The 22,130-nt window shown below is 40.9% G+C and overlaps 1 protein-coding gene across 1 annotated transcript; it reads left to right on the top strand.

Moving 5' to 3' along the window:
* The first annotated feature begins 7,355 nt into the window (after nucleotides 1–7,355).
* On the top strand, nucleotides 7,356–9,693 carry LOC122014398. The gene is made up of 3 exons (XM_042570627.1): nucleotides 7,356–8,599; nucleotides 8,702–9,110; nucleotides 9,191–9,693. Exons 1-3 carry the CDS (start codon nucleotides 7,527–7,529, stop codon nucleotides 9,362–9,364), a joined length of 1,656 nt encoding a protein of 551 aa, XP_042426561.1. The 5' UTR covers nucleotides 7,356–7,526; the 3' UTR covers nucleotides 9,365–9,693.
* The last annotated feature ends 12,437 nt before the right edge of the window (nucleotides 9,694–22,130 follow it).

Raw genomic sequence — 22,130 nt, 5'->3', positions numbered from 1 at the left:
TCATCTATTGAGTTTCAACCTCTCGATCACTATCATTATTATCCTCATATATTTACCAACTAAGTCAGCTTGGGATAGCCTAATATATTGGTAGAACTACGGATTGAATGTTGCTCATTGATTAATGTAAAATGTGATAAATGCTAAAGGCATGACGCAACAGCTAAGACGGAGTATCACAATTCGATCCTCAATGTGATGATGTTGAATTTAATTGGAAAAACTTAGGTTGGGTGGTCATAAGTACTTATGGGTGGAAAAAGTCTACGAGTTTGCCTTTGCTAGCGAAGTATTGATTCGACATTGGATGGTCGACAAATACCGTGGGGGTCCATTGTCGATGACTTACTATAGCACTTCCGTTAATTACCCATACTACAAAAATTAAATAAAAATTATAATAAATATAAAAATTTGAGAAAATATATAATTTTTATATTTTATAAATTACTTTTATGTTTATTTTTATAATTATCGTTATTTTTATCATTTTATTAGAACTGAATTAGATGCTAATTTGACTATCAAGTGGTATCGAGTACGATCCTTAACGGTTCATGTCATACTCAAATTGACATGTTATCTAATGGGTTGATCAACTGAAGTCACGTCCGACCTGATTAACCCATTTTACTAGCTACTTGTCGATCATTTCTGAAAATTCTGAAACGGTTTAAGGATGATGTTGAACTGACTTAATGCGTAAGCAATAACATGGTTTACTAGGGTGCACCGGCTCACACGGGGATTTGAATTCTCGATCAATTTAATTCGCATAACTGATTAGTATTTGAAACTAGTATTTAACTTAATCTACGTTGATTTGAGCACTAGAAACTGGCTAGTAGTTAAGTTGGAATTTTTGGTTTTGTTGCGTTGGATTAGGAAATTACGAGTCAAAAGTCGAAACGACAAATTGTACATGTTGGATATGGTGGTCCTTTTATATACATATTGTTGCACTTGGTGCATGAATAGAAGCTCGCTACTGGCCCTAGTTAGTTTGTTGGAATTCATCTCTTTCATCCGAATGACTCATACTTTTATTATTCATCTTCTAAAATCAATTCGCATACAATGTGGGCTAGTTAGGCCATTGGCTCAAGCCCAAGATCTTCCTTTGCTTTGAAAGAAACAAATAATTTTCTTTAATTTTGTAATTCTTTCTGGATTAAATCCACATATTTATTGGGCATAATATATATACATATATAATCCTCGACTAATTAATCCTACATAATTAATCTTACTTTTAACAATTACCTAAAGCAATTGTAATTCAATATTTATAAATAGATAGTCCAGTTTCTCCATGAACTAAAAGAAGAGAGCAATGTAGAAGAATTGGTTACAAGTATTAGATAGGCCTGGAAGGTATTAATGACTGGAATAAGTAGATCGGTCGCGAGAGCAAAGTCAGGTTTTAATCATCGTTATAGGTCGAAGGGTGACAATCCTTGCGGACCTGCAATAAGATAGTTGCAAAAGGCAAAATCGCTCGCCCAGCTACAATAAGATAGTGATGTTGAGCAAGTTGGTTGGGCTTCTCATCGGCTTGATCACAACACTCTTCGGGATTGACATTTGGTCTGGATACGATTGACATGCTGATAATCAGGACTATCTCACCAAAGTAATATAATTCTTCATCATGCTATTATTCTATTCCATTGGGCTGAACAGAGATTCGATAAATATGAATAAAATTTTTATTTATTATCGTTCAATAAAATAGTTTATATGATAATTCTCGTAAATCTAAGTCGCATGAATTCTAAACAGCTAAAATAAGAATTCGAATAGAAAAAATAAGAACATATGAATATGGATCTTCGTTTCATTGATAACACGGCATAAGAAATTAAATAATACATAAACATAATGACAAAGAACCTGGTTGAAGAGTCATATCTTTATCCTTTAACGTCGTCAAGAAGATCCTGTGGAAGAAGAAGCAGCGGAAGGAAAAGGTAGATCTTCCGGAGGAGTTAGGGTTGACGATGCCGAATTCTCTTCGTCAATGGGGAACGAAGAGACGTCTCAAGGATACCCTAATCCTCTGGGGACCAACCCATTATATAGTGTACATTTATTATCAACCCATCAATAATAATAGATGTGGGACTATAAATCCATATATACTGAACATCTATTATCAGCAAATAGATGATAATAGATGCGAGACTATAGGTTCTACACATATGAGATTCACATCCAATTACCCGAAACCCACCAGACATAAGTTAGATCACTTTAAAGGGTTCAGATGGTATTCACGTGTGTAACTTACAAATAAGCTCACCTAATAGGGATAATTATATCCAACAATCTCCCACTTGGGTTATATGTGAGTTGTATGTGAAATACAAGTAAAACTTTAGTTGATATCAAACTTTATTGGTACAAAATACCCTTATAAATAATCTGGTCAATTAACGTTATTGGTATAGGACTAAAGATATCATAGCTACTGTATATGATCGTAACAAGCCACAACAGTAATCATAATACCAATATCATTAATGACATAGATCAAGATGTGGATGTGTAGAGTGGAAATTACATGAAATATGATCAATACATGTCAATTTCCAACTGGTCCTAAGATGACCTCAAAATAGGTCAGATCATATTTGTAAAATACTTTATGTTAAACTGCAATAGCAAATCATGATCCAAACTGTATGATTCCAAAAGGAATCTATATCATATTTACAAACACCAAATGTTAAACAGTAGTAGTAAATGATGATATCATAGTTAGAGTTTCAAATAAACATATAAATTCCCATCAATGTTTTGAACTTTAAGTACGTACAATAATCAAAATAAAATATTTATCTTTATTATCAAATATAGAGCAATAAAACAAATACAGACTCCCACTAGATGAGTTCTTCTTCCATAAGAAGGACTTCCATATCCACAACATGCGCATGAAACACCTTAGGCACCAAGCCTTTGGTGAGTGGATCGACCAACATGGAATCTGTACTGATGTGCTCTACCATAATCTGACAACTCCGAACTCTTTCTTTAACCGCTAGAAACTTGATGCCGATGTACTTGGACTTCAACGAACTGCGGTTGTTCTTGGCATAAAGTTCTGCGGCTTTATTATCACAGTAGATCCTCAGTGGCCTGTCAATGCCATCAACAATCTGTAATGCTGTGATAAAGTTTCGCAGCCAAATCCCGTGATTGGATGCTTCGTAGCATGCTACTAACTCTGTCTCCATAGTAGAAGTGACTACTAACGTCTGTTTGATACTCCTCCAAGATATAGCTCCTCCAGCAAGCATGAAGATATAGCCCGAAGTAGATCTTCTGTTATCCAAGCATCCAGCAAAATCGAAGGCTGAATATCCAATCACCTCCAGATGATCTGATCTCTGATACGTGAGCATATGTCCTTTAGTTCTTTGTAAATACCGCATCACTCTCTTTACCGCTTTCCAGTATGATGGTCCCGGGTTACTAACATATCTGCCTAACATCCCCACTATAAATGCTATATCTGGTCGAGTACAAACTTGTGCATACATGAGACTTTTCACTGTTGACGCATATGGGAATTGCTTCATCTCCTTTATTTCAAGTTCAAGCCGTGGACACTGCTGCAAGCTGAACTTGTCACCTCTTGACACAGGTGTGTCACGGGGTGTACAGTTCTGCATACCATACCTTATAAACACCTTTTCAATATAGGCCTGTTGTGAAAGTCCAAGAATACCTCTTGAACGATCACGATAGATCTGTATGCCTAAAACAAATGATGCTTCACCAAGATCTTTCATTTCAAAATTACCAGATAGAAATGACTTAGTTTGATGCAACATACCCTTATTATTGCTCGCAAGCAATATATCGTCCATATACAAAACAAATATAACAAATTTGCTCCCACTGAACTTGACATATATGCACTGATCAACAGGATTCTCTTTAAATCCAAATGAGGAAAACCACTTGATCAAATTTCTGGTACCACTGACGGGATGCCTATTTTAAACCATAAATGGACTTCTTTAATCTACATATTAGGTGCTTTGAGTCGTTAGACTCAAAGTTCTCTAGTTGCACCATATATATAGACTCCTCTATGTCTCCATTGAGAAATGCAGTCTTTATGTCCATTTGATGTAGCTCCAAATCATAATGAGCTACAAGTGTCATGATTACACTAAGGGAGTCTTTTGTCGACACGGGTGAGAAAGTCTCCTTGTAATCAATGTTTTCTTTCTGAGTGAATCCTTTGGCAACAAGATGAGCCTTATACTTTCCTTATTTGAATTTGGCCACATGTTTTAATAGAGAGTTTTAAAAGTTTTAAAACTTTCCCTTTTTAACCATCCTCATGGTTTAAGAAAAAAAAAGGGAGATAAGTTTTAAAATTAAAATTTTCTATCATCATGTTAAAAAAGGAAATTTTATAAGAGAGTTTTTAAATTTTAAAAACATGGTTTTAATTTTTAGAAACTTTCCTTTTTTAACTCCTACTTTAGGAAAGAGAGCTTGTAAAATTTTATAAGAGTTTTTCTTGTAAAATTTTATAAAAAATAATAATTCCTTTTCCTCTTGATGAGGTGGCCGACCACCTTGCTTGGTGCCCAAGCAAGGGGCCGGCCATAATAAAAAATATAAAATCATCACAAAAATTAATTTTGGTGATTGATTCAATCAAGAGGAAAGAAAAGGAAAAATTAAAAGGGGAAAGGAAAAACTCTTGGATGATTTTATTTTTTGTAAAAAGTTTTTCCTTATTTGCCTTGGGCAAGTAATATAAAATAAGGGGTGAGGGGGCTTCATGAGATATAACTCTTATTCTCTTGCTTGGAGATCTCTTGGTGGTCGGCCCTCTCCCTTTCCCCTTTCCCTTTGCTCTCTTCTCCTTGGTGGTGATGGTGTCCGAATTCTAAAGGAAGAGGAAGGACTCTTTTGGGTGGTGTTCATCTTGGAGGATCGTCGCCCACACGACGTCCAAGGCGAGGCGAGGAATACGGCAGAAGATCTCGAGGTCATTAGCTTACAAAGAGAAGGTATAACTAGTAGTTTTCTTCCGCATCATACTAGTTATTTTCTTTGTAGAATTCTAAATACAAGAGGCAATTAGATTTATTTTTTCGAAATAGTTTTTCGAGTTTGTGTTTTCTTCTTTTTCGAATTTGTGATTCGATTGTTCTTTTTAGTTAACCTAGAGTTATTTAAAGAAATAAATATTAGCTTTCCTTAAAAGGCTTTGCCTAGGCGGTGGTGGCTGCTCCCATATCCAAGAAGGCCATGTGCCTCGCCATGCAGTCCTGGAAGGCAATTTTAGAAATTAATATTTATGGAATTAATAACTTAGATAGATTTGAATCAATAATGTTAAGTTCCGCTTGCAATTCAAATCTAAACCATTAAGAACAGATAAGTTAAATTTGGAATTAATGATGTTAAGTTCCGTCTGCGATTCCTAATTTAACTTCTAAAGAACTCAATAAGTTATTTAAGGAAAGGTTCGACACTTGTACAAAAAAATTTTATACAGTGGAACCGGTACGTTTTCCTATGACTTACCAACACAAGCAGCGGCCAGGATAACAAAACGTCCGATCGGGAAGAAAAGTTACAAAAAATACTACTCGTCCAGTCAGTCGGACTTGCAGCCTCCTTCAACTATATTTGAGGAGAAGACTTGTGATACGGTGGTAAAGATGAGCCCCCCAAAAGTGGGTCAAAGCGGTGAAGACCAGCTGACGTGAAGGTCAAAATCAAACGGTTAAGATAGCAGGGTCGGATGGACTACGAGACCGCGAGCCGTGGAGGGTCGAGCGGGCCTCTAGATCCGGTCGGACGTGAAAGGATGACCAGACCAGCTGAGAGGTCACCCTTTGTAACTTGCAACCGAGGTAAAGAGCCGAATACTAAGTTACTCGACCCATCGCCCTGGTCGATCGGACCTTAGGTCTGATCGGGCATAATGTCCCTCTCCGACGACAGTAAGGCCAAGTGAAGGTCGAGTGGAAAACAGACCAATGACACCGCTCAGTTCGACCGAGCTAGCAGCAAGCCTGACTTAGTGACTCCCGATCGACATACAGCGGGACCCATATACATCTCTTATTGTACTCTTTTGGAAGTTTGTGTTATAAAGGACAAAGGACATTCTGCGGGCAAAATGTGAGTTCGAAACTTCCAGCTGTCAAATCATAGAGATGTGCGTGCCTACTTAGGAAAATATGTTAGAGACACTTTATGACTTGTCTTTTCCTAATAATGCCTTGAGACAACATGTCAGTACTTTGAGAAGTGTGCATAAAACAACAATGATACTATAAAAAGGAATCTCCATCTGCAGGCAGAGGTATGTGATGTTTTATTTGTGAACATGTTCATTGCTACAATCTTTTTACTGTTTTTTTTCTCCACATACACATATCACTGACTTGAGTTTCAGAGGACTAATACCGAGGACCCATTCCCTGACCCGATACTAACACTGTTGGTTTTACAAGATCGAACGAAATCTTCTTCAGTCAACCACAGAGCCATATTCTTAACTAGCCATCTTCCCAATATTTGGATAGGATCAATTTTTCATAAATCTTTAACATACTTGGCTTTGAAATTAACATTAACTCCTATAACTTTTTTTTTTAAAAAAAAATTACAACTAACAACTATCTTCCTATGTGGTCATTTGAAACTTGTTCTTTATAATTACACTGTCATCCTCATTCACATAATTCTGTTAGTCTTTAGCATAACAATAGCTAACCACTATTGCTAACTTGTGATCATGGTGTTTCTATCGGTCATGTTTTTATTTTATTTTACTTTTTTATAAAATCAGAACGACGTAGCAGAAGCCTCATTCCATTCCTATCCTGGTCGACGTCGATGGGATCTGGCTCAGCGCCCGGGCCAACAACACTGACTACCTCTATTTTCTCATGATAGTTATAATAATCTTTAATTTAAATGAATAAATATAATCAAAATTTTAAAAATTATTTTTAAAAATATGTTAGGCCTTTTATTTATAGGTAAAAAATATGCAATTGTTCATTATTTATTATGGAATTGGATTTTTACCGAATTTTAAAATAATATCGATTTTTCTACAAATATTCTTATAAAAAAAAATAAAACATATATAAAGTATCCAAATATGGATCTAAATAGGTCATCCTCTCTTCTCCTCAATTGTAGGTAAATACTAAACAAAACCTATAAGTAATTGACGGCTCTCGTGTTTGAGGGACTTCGGAGTAATATTTTGGAAAAGAGGATCCGAATTTAGAAATTGTCATAGTCTGGGGTTTGATTTGGATATTCACCCTCTACAAGTAGTTGAATCGTTGTGTTGGGGAGGCGCGAAGCTTTTAGCTCTGCCCTAATCTGAGTTCCTTCTCCCGGCGGCGACGTAGCTTCGCTCTGTTCTTCCGCTGCGCAAACTGCGGCTCATCGGTGTCCATTCGTACTCTTATAGAAGGTCAGCCTTCCCTTCTCTAAAACCCTTATAAAAAATTTCGAATTCGAAAATGATGAATGATGAAGAGGAGAGAATGGGAGAAATGATGAATGATGAAGAAGAGGGAATGGGAGAAAATGATCCACATAACAATGAAAAGAAATTGATGGACGAAGCTTGTCAACAGATTCTTAGATTTTTTCGCACAAGTGGTATTCCCTTTTATTGTGCAAAAAATCCAGAATTTGTAAAAATATTTGAATTGGTTGAAAAATGTGGTTCGAAATTTGTACCTCCTTCCTACCATGAGCTTAAAAAGTTTTCTCTAAAAAAAGAAATGAAGAATACAATTGATATGCTTGAGTACAAATATAATTGGAAGAAGACAGGTTGCTCCATAATATGTGATGAATGGACAGACACAAAGGGAAGATTTTATTGTGATTTTTTGATGAATAATCCAGAAGGTACTATTTTTTTGAAATCTATCGATACATCTGAATTTTCTGAAACAAATGAAAAAGTTTTTGAGACACTGAATGAAATAGTTGAAGCGGTTGGAGAGGAGTATGTTATTCAAGTGATAACTAAGAATACTGCAAATTATAAGAATGCCGTGGAGATGTTGATAGAAAAAAGAAAAAAGATTTTTTGGAGCCCTTGTGTCGTCCAATTGTTAGATGAAATTCTAGAAGACTTTGAAAATAACTTGTCACATCATTGGATAACTATTGGTAAAGGTAAAAAGATTAGTACATTTATTTGTTCAAGAACCAGAGTTATTTTGATGTTAAGAGATTTCACTAAAGGCAAGCATTGGAGCATACCAACTATTACTCCATTTGCTACTGCATACTTGACTTTGTTATATCTTATTGATATGAAAGACACACTTATTGCAATGTTTTCATCGGAGCAATGGAAGTCAAATGAATTGGCAAAGACAAAAGAGGGAGAAGAAATACAACAAATAGTTCAGGATTATGGATTTTGGCATGAAATAGTCTATTGTATGATCTTTGCTCTTCCTATCATTGAAGTACTTCTGAAGATATATTCCGATGAGCAACCAACCATGGGATTCATTTATAAAGCGATGAATAGTGCAAAAGAGAGTCTTCAATCATGGAATAATATAAAAGGGTACACTCTCTTGTTCTAAATCTATAACTACATTTTCATTTCTTCCATTTTAATTGTTTTTGACGGCTTATATTTTGTGCTATTGCCTTTTATTTTATGCAGGTATGAGATTATTTGGAAAATAATTAAACAAAGATGGAATCCACTACTTCACCCACAGTATATAGCAAGTCATCTTTTGAACCCTCAATTGATCTACGATTCCACTTACCAGTTTCATTCTGAATCTAATGACGGATCTTTTGCTTGGTTAGCAAAATTAATAATTGATTACGATGATGATCTAAGCATGACCGCAGAAAATTTGAAAAAGATAGAGCATCAAATCGTTGATTTTTCAATCTCTAAGGGATTATTTGGAAGTAAGGCTGCAATTCTGATGAGAAATACAAAAGATCCAGCTAAGTGGTGGGATTCATATGGAAAGCATTGTCCTGAGCTGCAAAAGATGGCGATTCACCTATTAAGTTTGACTTGTAGTTATTGTGGAACTTGGAACGGATATGAGCAGGTGATCATTTATTTTGTCATTTAATTTTGATAGCTCAGGAAATGAATATGTTTAATGCCACTTGTCTATTTTTTTTTTAGGTCCACCCAAAGAAAAGTAGGCTCTTGTGTCGAGAGAAGCTGAATGATTTGTTTTGTGTCATTCAAAATTTTAAATCAAGCATTCAACGAGTTAGAACAAAAAAAGTTGAGAGCATTAATCCTGAAGTGTTGTCCTCAGATAAGGAATCGATAACAAGTAAGTTTGCGAAGTAAGTGGAGCAAAGAAGGATTTGCAAGTGATTCATGCACAGGGAGGAGGGAGGATTGAGATGGTGCCCCAAGCGAGCAAGAAACCCCAATGTGCGGCGCTGACCGACAATGCATCAGCAGGAGAGCATTCTTTTGTGGAGACGGAGGTAACAGCGTGCCTGCGTCCGCCATGAATACGGATGGGTCGTACTCGATGTGTTAAAAGTTAATTTTGAGAAGTAATGCATATGCATGCTGAGAATTAAAGCATATGAATGTATTATGAGATTTCCAGAACTATCTATTATGCTGAATTTATAAGATTATAGAGGCCACAAATATGCTCAAGAGATAATCCATCTGATTTTATTTTTCTATTTTTTTATTATTAAGTTTTTTTTTAAATATTTATGGATGTATTGGAGTGTATATATTCTCTCTTCCTTTTCCTCTTTCAATGCTCTTTAAATCAAGTTCTATTGTTTGACGAAGAGCATTATGATTATTTGAGTAGTGGGAATATTTTTATTCCAATGAAAACATTGTAATAAATTTAACTAAAGATTGAACAATAAATTAAATCAATTTGGAACTCAAGATATAGCAAAATATTAGCATTTTCCAATTTGATCCATCACGAGTTCACAATATATGCGGTTAGAAGTACTTTATTATTCTTCTAATCTATTAACTTGAAAATCAAATTTTAGTGGTCACAGTTGCCCAGGAAGGACTCCCTCTGTTGCCGCCATATCTCACAGATCCATTCAAGATCTAATCTTCGTTTGTGATCTGGGTTAGGTAATCGCTGGAGCGACGCTTCGAATGTTACTCGGAGCTGGGTGGTTCTGGATAGTAAACACGACGCCGGGCGAGCTCAAATTCGAGTACGACAATGTGAGGGCTGCTAGGAAGAAATTGGCCATAGATTGAAATTGGATGTTTGTAAGTTATTGGGACATTCTTTTCTTCTTTATTTTTTCCTTCAACAATCCTTCTGTAGACTTTTGTAGGATATATTTTATCATGTTGACCAAACCTTTTCTTGAGTGATTATAATTGTTGTCCTCTTTGTGATGAAAATTCGAATATTTTGAACAATTTCTAGCCATGTTGAATAGTTATCTTTGTACAGATATTTACTAGGGTAACTATTGATCCAAAAACCTTAAGCTTTGAAGAAAGAAACAGTTTGTGGAAATGCCTTAAACAACCTTAATCCTGCCTGGAATCTGAATCAGGCGAAAACCGGACAAGTCGTCGCTAGCGTTGACGGAGAGACGACTGGGACACCTTTCTTGTATACCCCACAAGCAAGGACCCCCACGTGGCGATGGCCGGCAAAGATGACTTAGCAGGCGGTCCTTGAGCTCTGCACACACTTAGACAAGTACATCGAACGTTAGAGACTAAAAATCATGGAAAAAAATCCTCGGAGCAGGTCCTCCGACGCTCAAGTCGGGTACTTTTTTTCCAGAAGAACAGTGTACGAAGAATAAAGAAAAGTAGAAGACAAGTGTGAATGTGCGAGAGAGCGTACCTGCGCAAGGTAGAGGACCTTTTTTTTTATATGAAAGTGCGTACCCCTGGGGCCTGGTTGGTGTTAGGGAATGTCGGGTGTCAGGATCTGTCGGGTGACGGAGGACGCGTGACCCCCTTTTATGGATGGGACGAAGGTTCCACTCGCGGATACCCGCCGACCCTTGGAATATTTCTTGACATACAACAGTTATTCTTTGACAGGCGGTTACGATTCCTTGACCTTGTTGTCGTCGAGCACCTTCTATCCCGCCCAGGTATGTCTATGTCGAGGGGCAGCTCGGGGTGGTCTGGATTTGGCTTCCTGGATATAACTGAGCTGGGAAAACCCAATTAGTTGGAAGAGGTCTGGCAACAACCTGACTGCTCTCTGCGCCTCAGACTTGGGTACCGCCGATCTGGAATCCTAGTATGTGAAAACCCGACCGGGTACCCTGTCCCAGATGTCCTTAGTCGGTCCTACCTTTTCCTTCCATAATTACCGAAATGCCATGTCACCTTGACTTCTGACTACCACGTCCCCTTGACTTCTGACTGTCACATCCTCTTGACTTCTGACTGTCACGTCCCCTTGACTTCTGACTACCACGTTCCTGATTGCTTGGCTTTATCGGACCTCACCCTTATGCGTCGTATCACAAGGTCCTCCTCCAAGTCTAATCGAAGGAGGCTTAGGTCCAACTGACTAAACCCCAACCTCAGTCTTCTTTACTTTGTTGCTACCACTTCCAATGTTGTTCCCTTTCCTAGTTTATCGATAGTGTTACTGCTTTATCAACTCAATCTCCCCCTGGCCCTTTCTTATTTACACCACCTCGGGACACTTAGTGGAAGTCCTGCTTGTTGGTGATCCACTCTGAGGTGAACAGGTAGAAAGCTGACCCACAAACTCGCGCCAAGGCGAGAGTCTAAAGGCGTGAGAGGATGTTCACTTATAACTCGCGCTAGGACGAGAGTCTGGAATCTCGACCGAGAGATCGTTGGTCGTGAGAGCAAGCTCACTTATAACTCGCGCTGGGGCGAGAGTCTGGAGGCATGAGAGCATGCTCACTTATAACTCGCACTGGGGCGAAAGTCTAGAGACGTGAGAGCATGCTCACTTATAACTCGCGATGGGGCGAGAGTTTGGAATCTCAACCGAGAGGTCGTTGGTCGTGAGAGCAAGTTCACTTATAACTCGTGTTGGGATGAGAGTCTGGAATCCCGACTGAGAGGTTGTTGGTCGTGAGAGCAAGCTCACTTATAACTCGTCCTGGGGCGAGAGTCTAGAGGCGTGAGAGCATGCTCACTTATAACTCGTGCTGGGGTGAGAGTCTGAAATCTCAATCGAGAGGTCGTTGGTTGTGAGAGCAAGCTCACTTATAACTCGTGTTGGGACGAGAGTCTGGAATCCCGACCGAGAGGTCATTGGCCGTGAGAGCAAGCTCACTTATAACTCATGTTGGGGCGAGAGTCTGGAGGTGTGAGAACATGCTCACTTATAACTCGTGTTGGGGCGAGAGTCTGAAATCCTGATCGAGAGGTCGTTGGTCGTGAGAGCAAACTCGCTTATAACTCGCGCTGGGACGAGAGTCTAGAGGCGTGAGAGCATGCTCACTTATAACTCATGTTGGGGCGAGAGTCTGGAGGAGTGAGAGTATGTTCACTTATAACTCGCGCTAGGGCGAGAGTCTAGAATCCCGACCGAGAGGTCGTTGGTCGTGAGAGCAAGCTCACTTATAACTCGTGCTGGGGCGAGAGTCTGGAGGCATGAGAGCATGCTCACTTATAACTCGCGCTGGGGTGAGAATCTAGAGATATGAGAGCATGCTCACTTATAACTCACACAGGGGTGAGAGTTTGAAATCCCGACCAAGAGGTCGTTGGTCGTATATTACCGGGAAACACCTTAGAGGCCTGACCAGGGAGTGATCTGGAGACCTGGCCAGGGAGTGATCTAGAGACCTGACCAAGAAATGATTTGGAGACCTGACCAGGTAGTGATCTGTGTTAGGATCCTTCGTACGGCTAGAGAGAGGGGTGTGAATAGCCGACCCCAAATCGCTCGCGTTTCTTCCTACAATTCGTTAGTGCAACGGAAATACAACGTAGAAAGAAAACAGAAGAAGAAATCAAACCTCAACACGCAGCGATGTAACGAGGTTCGGAGATGATACTCCTACTCCTCGGCGTGTCCGTAAGGTGGACGAGCCCTATCAATCCGTCGGTGGATGAGTCCCCGGAGAACCGGCTAATATCAACTCCTTGTGGGTGGAGAAACCTCGCCACAAACGTTTGCAACAGCAAACAAAGAGTACAAGTACAAAGAATAAGCAAGAAATACAGTAAGAATACACAAGCACTCTACCAATCTTGCTTTCTCGTCGACTGGAGTCCGGATGAAGCAGCAGCTTCAAAAACTGTTCCAGTCGGGGAAGCTCACGCGAAGCTTGCGAGGAAGGAACTCAACAGAGCTCAACACCAGAACAGCAGCTCTGTAGCTGAAGAGAAGAGGAAGAAGAAGTAGTGCAGCAGCAGCCCTCGACCCCTTTATACCTGCGAAGAAGACAGCGAAGAAACTAGCCGTTGCGTCGCAACGGCTAGAACCCTGATCGGTCTGCAGACCGATCAGCCTAGGCGCGTGAAGCTTCTGTTTGTCACCTGATCGGTCCCCAGACCGATCAGGTGTCGCGATCGAAGCCCTGATCGGTCCCCAGACCGATCAGGCCCTGCGCTGATCGGTCCCCAGACCGATCGATGCTTCATTGACGCACTGGATCGTACTACGTCGATGCGTGGACCGATCGAACTGGATCGGTCCACGGACCGATCCCAACTCGCTTTCCTTCGCGACGCCGTCTCACGATCGGTCGCCCACGGCCGTCGAAACTCTGATCGGTCCACGGGCCGATCGAGATACCGTCGATAACGCGATCGGTTCTTGTCGATCACCGGACCGATCGGATAACTAGTGACTTGGTTTTGCCCAAACCAAGTCCCAAGCCTTCCAAACCAACATTCGGTCAACCTCGACATGTTGGTACTTCATTCTAGCATCCGGTCACTTCCTTGACTGCTAAAATTCCGCCAAGTGTCCGGTCAATCCCTTTGACCTACTTGGACTTTCCTCAACATGCCATGTATCATCACGATCCATCTGGATTTTCCTGCCCGGCTTCACTCACGGGACTTTCCACCTGCCTAACATCCAGCTAGGACTTTCTCATGCTTGGCTTCACTCACGGGACTTTCCAACCGCCTAACATCCCGTTAGGACTTTCCCATTGCCTAACATCCAGTTAGGACTTTTCCTTACTGGTTTCACTCACCAGGACTTTCCACTTGCCTAACATCCAGTTAGGACTTTCCTCTTGCTCACATGGACTTTCCAACTGCCTAACATCCCAGTTAGGACTTTCCCGTGCCAAGTCTCCATACTTGGACTTTCCCAGTGCCAAGTCTCCATACTTGGACTTTTCCAGTGCCAAGCTCCCTGCTTGGACTTTTCCGTTGCCAAGTCTCCATACTTGGACTTTTCGCGTGCCAAGCTCCCTGCTTGGACTTTTCCGTTGCCAAGTCTCCATACTTGGACTTTTCGCGTGCCAAGCTCCCTGCTTAGACTTTTCCAGTGCCAAGTCTCCATACTTGGACTTTTTCCCGAATCAGGTCAACCAGGTCAACCTTGACCTACGGTTGCACCAATAATCTCCCAAACATCTATTCTTGTCCCATATCAAGAATACAACTCTTCCACGAGTGTCAAACATCAAAATACAACTCAACTAGGTCAACCTTGACCTAAGGTTGCACCGACAATCTTCCCAAGTCAAACATCAAAATACAACTCGAGTCACGTCAACTCGAGTCGGGTCAACCAGGTCAACCTTGACCTAATGGTTGCACCAACAATCTGGAGGCCTGACCAGGGAGTGATCTAGAGGCCTGATCAGGAAATGATCTGGAGACCTGACTAGGGAGTGATCTGGAGGCCTGACCAGGAAGTGATCCGGAAACTTGACCAGGGAGTGATCTGGAGACCTGACCAGGGAGTGATCTGGGTGAGCAGCCTTTGTGGCTCGACGGGATTGTGCTCAAGGACTTAGCCTAAGGCTCCTGCGATCACAAAGTGCAGTATATAAGGCTTTAGTCAAATTTTTAAACCTTACTCTGATTTCGAGGAGGAGTAAAGGTGCCAAATTTCGATCAACACTTCCCGCCGTCTTCTTCTTCATTTCGCGAGGCCACCGCATGGAATTTTCAGTCCTCGAGGCATGGTCTTCACGAGGTAGGGCGTTCCTGTTCGCATATCCTCACCATGATTTTCCTGTCACTTCCATCATAAATACCTTTTATCGGGAGATGACACGTGCCCCATAAATTTCACTCCTCATAATGGATGATGTGTGTTTTTTGCACGCGACCCCAAATCACTTCCGCTTCTCGATCTAACGGCCGACGTGTGCTATGCCACTTCAGTTGTCCGGCTCATTTTTCGATGTTTCCTAAGGGTTTTGGTTTAAAAACCCTAAAGGTTGTCCCCATTGTTCCTTCCCGCTTCGTCTTCCTTCGACCTTTCTTTCCCTTCTTGCTTCCTCTTGCTTGCCTTCTTCTTCGCACTTCTCTTCTATAAGTACTCTTCCTTCTTCATCTTCCACTCTCATTTTTGTTTATTTAATGGCTGGCGAGATGGAAATGCCCTGGTACTCGTATTTTCTTTCCGACTTGGATCAAAGTGACCTTAGGTCAATTCATTCTAGTCTACACCTTTCCGAAGCTTACAAACTCCGCCCTCCGGGGCCCGATGAACATCCATCCTCTCTTCCCGCCGGGTTTGTGACCTTTTTTAAGGATCAGCTTTTTGGCGGTCTTCGCTTTCCCATCCATCCGTTCTTCTCTTCTGTGAGCCAGTACTTTGGCATTCCACTATCTCAATTTGCTCCCAATGCCTTATGCTTATGTGTGGAATGGTGATCCTCTGCCGCCTGTATCAAATTCCCCTGATTCTGCAGCTTTTCCATCATTTTTATGCCCTCAAGTGCTCAGAACCAGGTGTTTTTATGGTGCAATCTTGGGTCGGGTACAAATTTTTGAAGAAATGCCCTCTTCCAACAAGGGTTGGAAGTCTCGATTTCTCTCTATCCAATTGCCGGAGTCAGGGTCCTGGCCTGTGGTATGGCGCTATACTCTTCCAACTCCCTCAGAGCTACGTGAGCACCAACATCAGTCCGACTGTTCCACAGCTTTAGAGAAGCTGGAAGGTGTGTGGCTTCGACTCTCCTTGATATTGTGAGAGAGCATACTATACACTTTCGGGCTTAGCTCTATTCGGATGCCTATAGGCACTCCTTTTGATAAGATCCCATGGCTTCCCCTCCAGATCTTCGCTAACTGAGGCTGCCATGTTTCGCGCGTACGCCCTCGACTCTTTTAAATTGCCCAGTGATGTCTTGAAGAAGCTAGGGGGATAAATTCTGGAAGGCCATGAGGTTCCTCAGGCCGCTCAGGACAGCGCCTCAGCAGAGACTTCCTCTCAATCGTTTGGGGAGCCCGAGACCCTAGGCACCGAATTGCTTCCTACGAAAGAGACTAAGGGCGAGAGGGCCCCTTCTCTACCTCCAGAGAAGTGTTGGTGCAACATCTCTTAGGTCAAGGTTGACCTGGTTGACCAAGCTGAGTCTTGGTTTGAGTTTAGATGTTTGACAATAAGATATTGATTGAAGAAGAGTCAAGTAGGTCAAGGATGACCGGATACTTGACTGGGAAGTCCTAACTGGGATGTTAGGCAGGAGGAAAATCCTGGTGACTGAAGCCAGGTGAAAGACCTAGTGAGTGAAGCTAGGCAATTGGGAAGTCTTAGTGAGTGAAGCTAGGCAGGAGAAAAATCCTGGTGAGTGAAGCCAGGTGAAAGACCTAGTGAGTGAATCTAGGCAATTGGGAAAGTCCTGGTGAGTGAAGCCAGGCAAGAGAAATCCAGATGGGTCAAGGTTGACCAGACATCTGGTGAGAGTCCAAGTAGGTCAAAGGGATTGACCGGATACTTGGCATGAGGAAGAAAAGTCCAAGTAGGTCTTAGGGAGTGACTGGATACTTGGCAAGAAAAGAAAAGTCCAAGTGGGTCAAAGGGATTGACCAGACACTTGGTGAGAGAGTCCTAGCTGGTCAAGGGTGACCGGATGCTAGGTCTTATGTACCAACAAGTCATGGTTGACTAGATGTTGGTTTAGGGGGCTTTGGGCTTGGTTTTGGGCAAAAACCAATATCTGGATTGATCCGTGGATTGATCCAGCAGGTTTGGATTGATCCGTGGATTGATCCAGCAGGTTTGGATTGATCCGTGGATCGATCCAGAAGATCTGGATCGATCCACCGATCGATCCGGTGAGTCCCCGCGAACAGAACCTCTCTGGATCGATCCGTAGATCGATCCAGAGGTCCCAATCGATCAGTGGATCGATTGGGACGCTGCTGCTTCACGCGATAAGTGCTGGATCGATCCGTGGATCGATCCAGAAGTTTTTCCAGAGCACAGAGGCGCTCTGGATCGATCCATGGATCGATCCAAAGCCTCCCCGATCGATTGTGAGCATTCCAATCGATCGGGATTCGACCGTTAGCGTCGATTTAAGCCGCAGGCGTTCATTTCCTTCGGTATTACTCCACCGATTCACTCCAGATCTCTCGCCAACTCCTCCACAACGCTCTCAAAGATCAGATCGCCAGTTCTTGAAGGATCTTGGAAGCTTTCCAAGTCAAGAGGCGGAACAAAGGCAAGAAGAGAAGCTAGGGTTAGGGTTTTCTGTACTCATTGTAAGCTTTGCGCTTGTATTTTGTTTCCCTTTCCTTTCTTCTTGTACTGAGAGTCTTGTAGGGCTTCTCCGCCCTCGGTAGTTACCGAAAAGGAGTGTTTTCATAGTGGAGGGTGCGTGCGTGGTGTGGATCCTTGGACTAGTCACCTCTTGTGAGGTGGATACCAAGTAAACCAACCGTGTTAGCGTTGTGTGATTTGTTTCTGGATTTTCCGCTGCACATCTTAGAAGAAACAAGCAACGCCGAGCAACGAGCGAGCTATACACCCCCTCTAGCTACTTTTGGTCCTAACAAGTGGTATCAGAGCGAGGCCGCTCTTCACCGGAATCATCACCGGAAGGGTCAAGCATAAATAAGAAAAGCTAGAGGGTGAAGAAATTGGAGCAAATTTTTCAAGTTCAAGACTTTATCAAGCTCAACTTCAAGATGCAATTCCAAGATGGGCTTGGATTTGACACAAGGGTGGCTCCACCATACACTTCTACGAGTTTCGATTCTTGGAAATCAAGAATCGAAAATTTTCTTATGATGAAGATAGAGCAATGGTTTGCTCTAATGGAAGGCTTCAAGGCTCCAAGAAATTCAAAGGGCAAAGTTCTAAAGAAAAGCAAATGGAGCCCGGAGCAAGTCCAAAGGTGCGAGGCAAATGACAAAGTGACCAAGCTTTTGGTCAATTTATTGCCAAGCACCATCCTTTGCAAAATTGGAGAGTTTGAAGATGCAAAGGAGCTATGGAGCAAATTGGCCAAGCTTCATGAAGAGATCCCCTCCACTGTACAAGATTATGAAGAATCCGGAGAGGGTGACTCTTTGGAGCAAGACCAAGAGGAGGACTCAGGTTGAGAGATGCTCAACCTCCGAAGAAGAGGAAATCCAAGAAGCTTCATCCTCAAGGGAATGCAACGAAGGGAACAAGGAGGGAGCATACTCCTTGTTTCATGTTCAAGATGATGAAGCCTCCACCTCTAGGATTGAGGGGGAGCAATCCTTGGTGACGCCGGATCAAGAAGAAGGAGAAGCTTCTACATCCGGGCCAAGTGAAGAAGAAGAAGATGGTGCCACCTCCGAAATTCAAGAAATATCAAATGGAGGAGCAAGTGCCATCCCTACACAAGAAGGTATAAACATTTCAATTAATAATAAAAATCATATCATATGCTTTGAATGTAGGGAACATGGGTATTACAAAAGTAAATGCCCTAAATTGGCCAAGAAGAAGGGCCAAGTGGCACAAAAGGGCAAGGTTAAGCCAAAGGAGACCATTCCCGGAACAAAGAAGAGCAAGGAGCATATCTATGCTTCTCTTGCAATCAAAAGGGGCATTACCGGAGTCAATGCCTCAAGGGGAAGAAGATGGTCAAGGCTCAAGGAGGCATTAGTCAAGGGGGAGCCTCCAAGGTAAAAAGGAAGGTATCTTTTATTGAGCCTATTCCCTCGCATTATGGTAAAAAGCATGATAGTTCTAATTTTTATCATTTTAATGCGATTTATCATAAGAATAGGAAGCATGAGAGCATTAAGGAAAAGCATGTGGCCCTACATGCCAAATCTACTACCCCTAAGGCTAGAAAGGTAGATAGAGATTTGGGCAAGAACACTAAGGATAATAGATACAAGCCTAGAAACAAAAATGCTCATGGGTGTAATGAAAAATCAAAATCTAAGGATTTAATGATAGAAAATCAAGTCTTGAGGTCAAGACTTGATAAACTAGAAAAGACCCTAAAAAGGATGGAGAATATCCTTAAAGGGCAAAATGAGCAAAATCTAGGTTTAGGACAACAAGGGTTATCCAAGGGCCATAGAGGTTTGGGATACAAACCTAAAATCAAAAAGGATGTACCTACTTACCATAGGGTTCCATATAGCTATGGAACCAACCCTAAGTCTAGAAGTCAAGTCAAGGATACAAGGGAAGTCATCCCTAGAAGTATCTTTGCAACAACAAATGTGACTAAGACTTCTAAGAAGTCTAAGAAAGTCACTAACAAGGTCACAAGGGAGGCTATCCCTAGAGTTGACCTAGAAAAAGTGACCAAGGCTTCTAAGAAGCCAAACGAGGTCACTAGAAAGGTATCTAGGGAAGTTATCCCTAGTGAATACTTAGAGCATCCAAGGAGCACCAATAGGTTTTGGGTTCCTAGGAGCATCTTCTCTACCCCATAGATGGGTTAGAGAGTGTCAACTCTAAGAAGAAGGGTAGTTAACCCAACTTTGAAGAAATTGACACTCAAGGAGCATTTTCAAGGTTATTCTTAACCTTTGAAAATGAAGTGGATTTATGTTTACTCTTGGGAAGAGTAAAATGTGTCACAATTTGATAAATTGGATGATATTTTAAGTGACACAAATTGGAAAAAGTTAAATGTGCCTAATGGTTGAAAAATTGATTTTATCTTAAAATGACACATATTGAGAAATCATAAGAACTACCAAGTTGGGATTTTGGTATGTTCTTAGAAAATTAAAGGAAATTGAAGTCTTATGTTGAAGTGCTACTCTTGTGGAAAAATGAAATATGCCAACATTTGAGGATATGCTTAATTTCGACTGGCATAAATTAATCAAGGGAATTAGAAATGCCAATTTAGGTTTTGGCATTTTCTTGAAGCACTTTAGGGCAATCTAGGTTTAAGTTGTAAGTTTAGCTAAGGTTTTAAGGATACTTAGATAGTTAATCTAGGTATATTTTATTTATGCTAAATCTTGCCATGATTGTTTGCCCATCATATGTCATGACATCATGTCTATTTTTGCGTTCATGTTTTATTATGAAAAATCCAAAAATACCATGTCATGACATTCATACATCATGTAATTATAGGATATTTTCTTTTGAAAATTATTTCTTTTTGATGTATGCCATAACATTATCATGCATATCTATCTAGGCATTTTGGAGATATTAGACACCCACCTAGGATGTCACTTGTTAATAAGTGTTGTTAAATGCCTTTTGTCCTTAATTACAAGGAATTAAACTTAATGCATGATAAGAGTCATGATCCCTAGATTAGGGCAAAACCAAAATCTACATCTCACAAAGACCTATAAGATGACTTGTATGTGTTTTTAGTACACATTAGATACAAGTGAGATGTTATGATGATGAACAAAACTCAAGATGTTGATTTAGTGCATTCTTTTGAGTTTTAGGTTCATCAAAACACATAGTTATGTATTTTCCCATCATTGGGAAAGCTAATGTACGAGTCATGTGCATTATGCCCAAGGAACATGATGGGATATTGGTTTTGAAAATGTTTTTAAAATGTTTTTGGAAAACCTTGGTGAAGACTATCTTTTGATAGTAATCACCATTGAATAGTTAGACACAAACTTGAAGAAAACGCTAAAGTTTTTGCAAGTTTTCAAGTTTGTGTCAATCTTTGAAAATATGAAGTATTTTCATAGAAAACTATTTTTTCATGATTAAGTATGCCCTAAATAATGTCTACACGAAATTTCATGATTTTTGGATTTTTGTAGAATTTTCTAGGGGTTTCTGAAGTTTACTGAATTTGAAATTCAGCAACTATCAGAGGCTCCGATCGATCCATGGATCGATTGGAGTGCCTGAATCGATCCGTGGATCGATTCGAAGGACAACTTGCGCAGAAGCTCGCTGGATCGATCGATCGATCGATCCACATCTGAATCGATCAGTGGATCGATTCAAATAGGTTGAATCGATTGGAACCTAACTCCAATCGATCCAGGACGCTGATTTTGGCTGGGAAGGTCTGATTTCAGCACTCTAAACCTATTTTAGTCTAGGTAACCATTCCAAACCCCTAAAAATACATTTGTATACATAAAACGGGTGTTTTCGTGTGGAAAACAAGGATGGATTGGTTAAGGAAGGCTAAGTTGAAGTTTAGGTTGAGGTTTGTTTCAAATTTTGAATATTTGAACCTCAAAACTTCTAAATTTGGGTTTCCTAAAGGTTTAGGGATTCCAAGTCATTGTTGGTGCAATGACAGAAGTTACCACTATGTCTTTAGGGGGAGGGACTCTTTAAAGGCATGAAAATTATTTTTCATGAACCTTGGAAGGTAGTTAACCTTCTTTAAAGAAAATGCTCATGGATGAGCTTTTGAACTTGAAATGGGGAGTGGATATCCTCATTATTTCAAGTGGGAACTCAAGAGGTTAGAAAATGCTCAAGGTTGGGTATTTGTCTACATTGAGGAAGAAGTTAAGGATAAATGAAGGGTATGGGACCTTTATTATCGTGTTGGTTCAACGAGTGAAGTTGTAACCAATGATGAGCAACTCTTCAGGGGGAGAGTTTTCAACAAATGGATTTGTTGAAGTGTGCCTAAAGAGGGGGCATAGGTTGATGTGTGCCAATAGGGGGAGAATGAAAGGACGTGTGAAAGGGAGTAAGTTAGGCTTTCATTATCTAAGAGGGAGGTTGCCCTCTTAGGGGGAGAATGAAGAGCTTAACTTATGCTTTCATTAC

Source organism: Zingiber officinale, chromosome 8B, assembly GCF_018446385.1.
Source record: "Zingiber officinale cultivar Zhangliang chromosome 8B, Zo_v1.1, whole genome shotgun sequence".
NCBI classification, from domain to species: Eukaryota; Viridiplantae; Streptophyta; class Magnoliopsida; order Zingiberales; family Zingiberaceae; genus Zingiber; species Zingiber officinale.
Note: the sequence above shows the minus strand (reverse complement) of the source record. Positions and strands in the feature narration are given on the sequence as shown.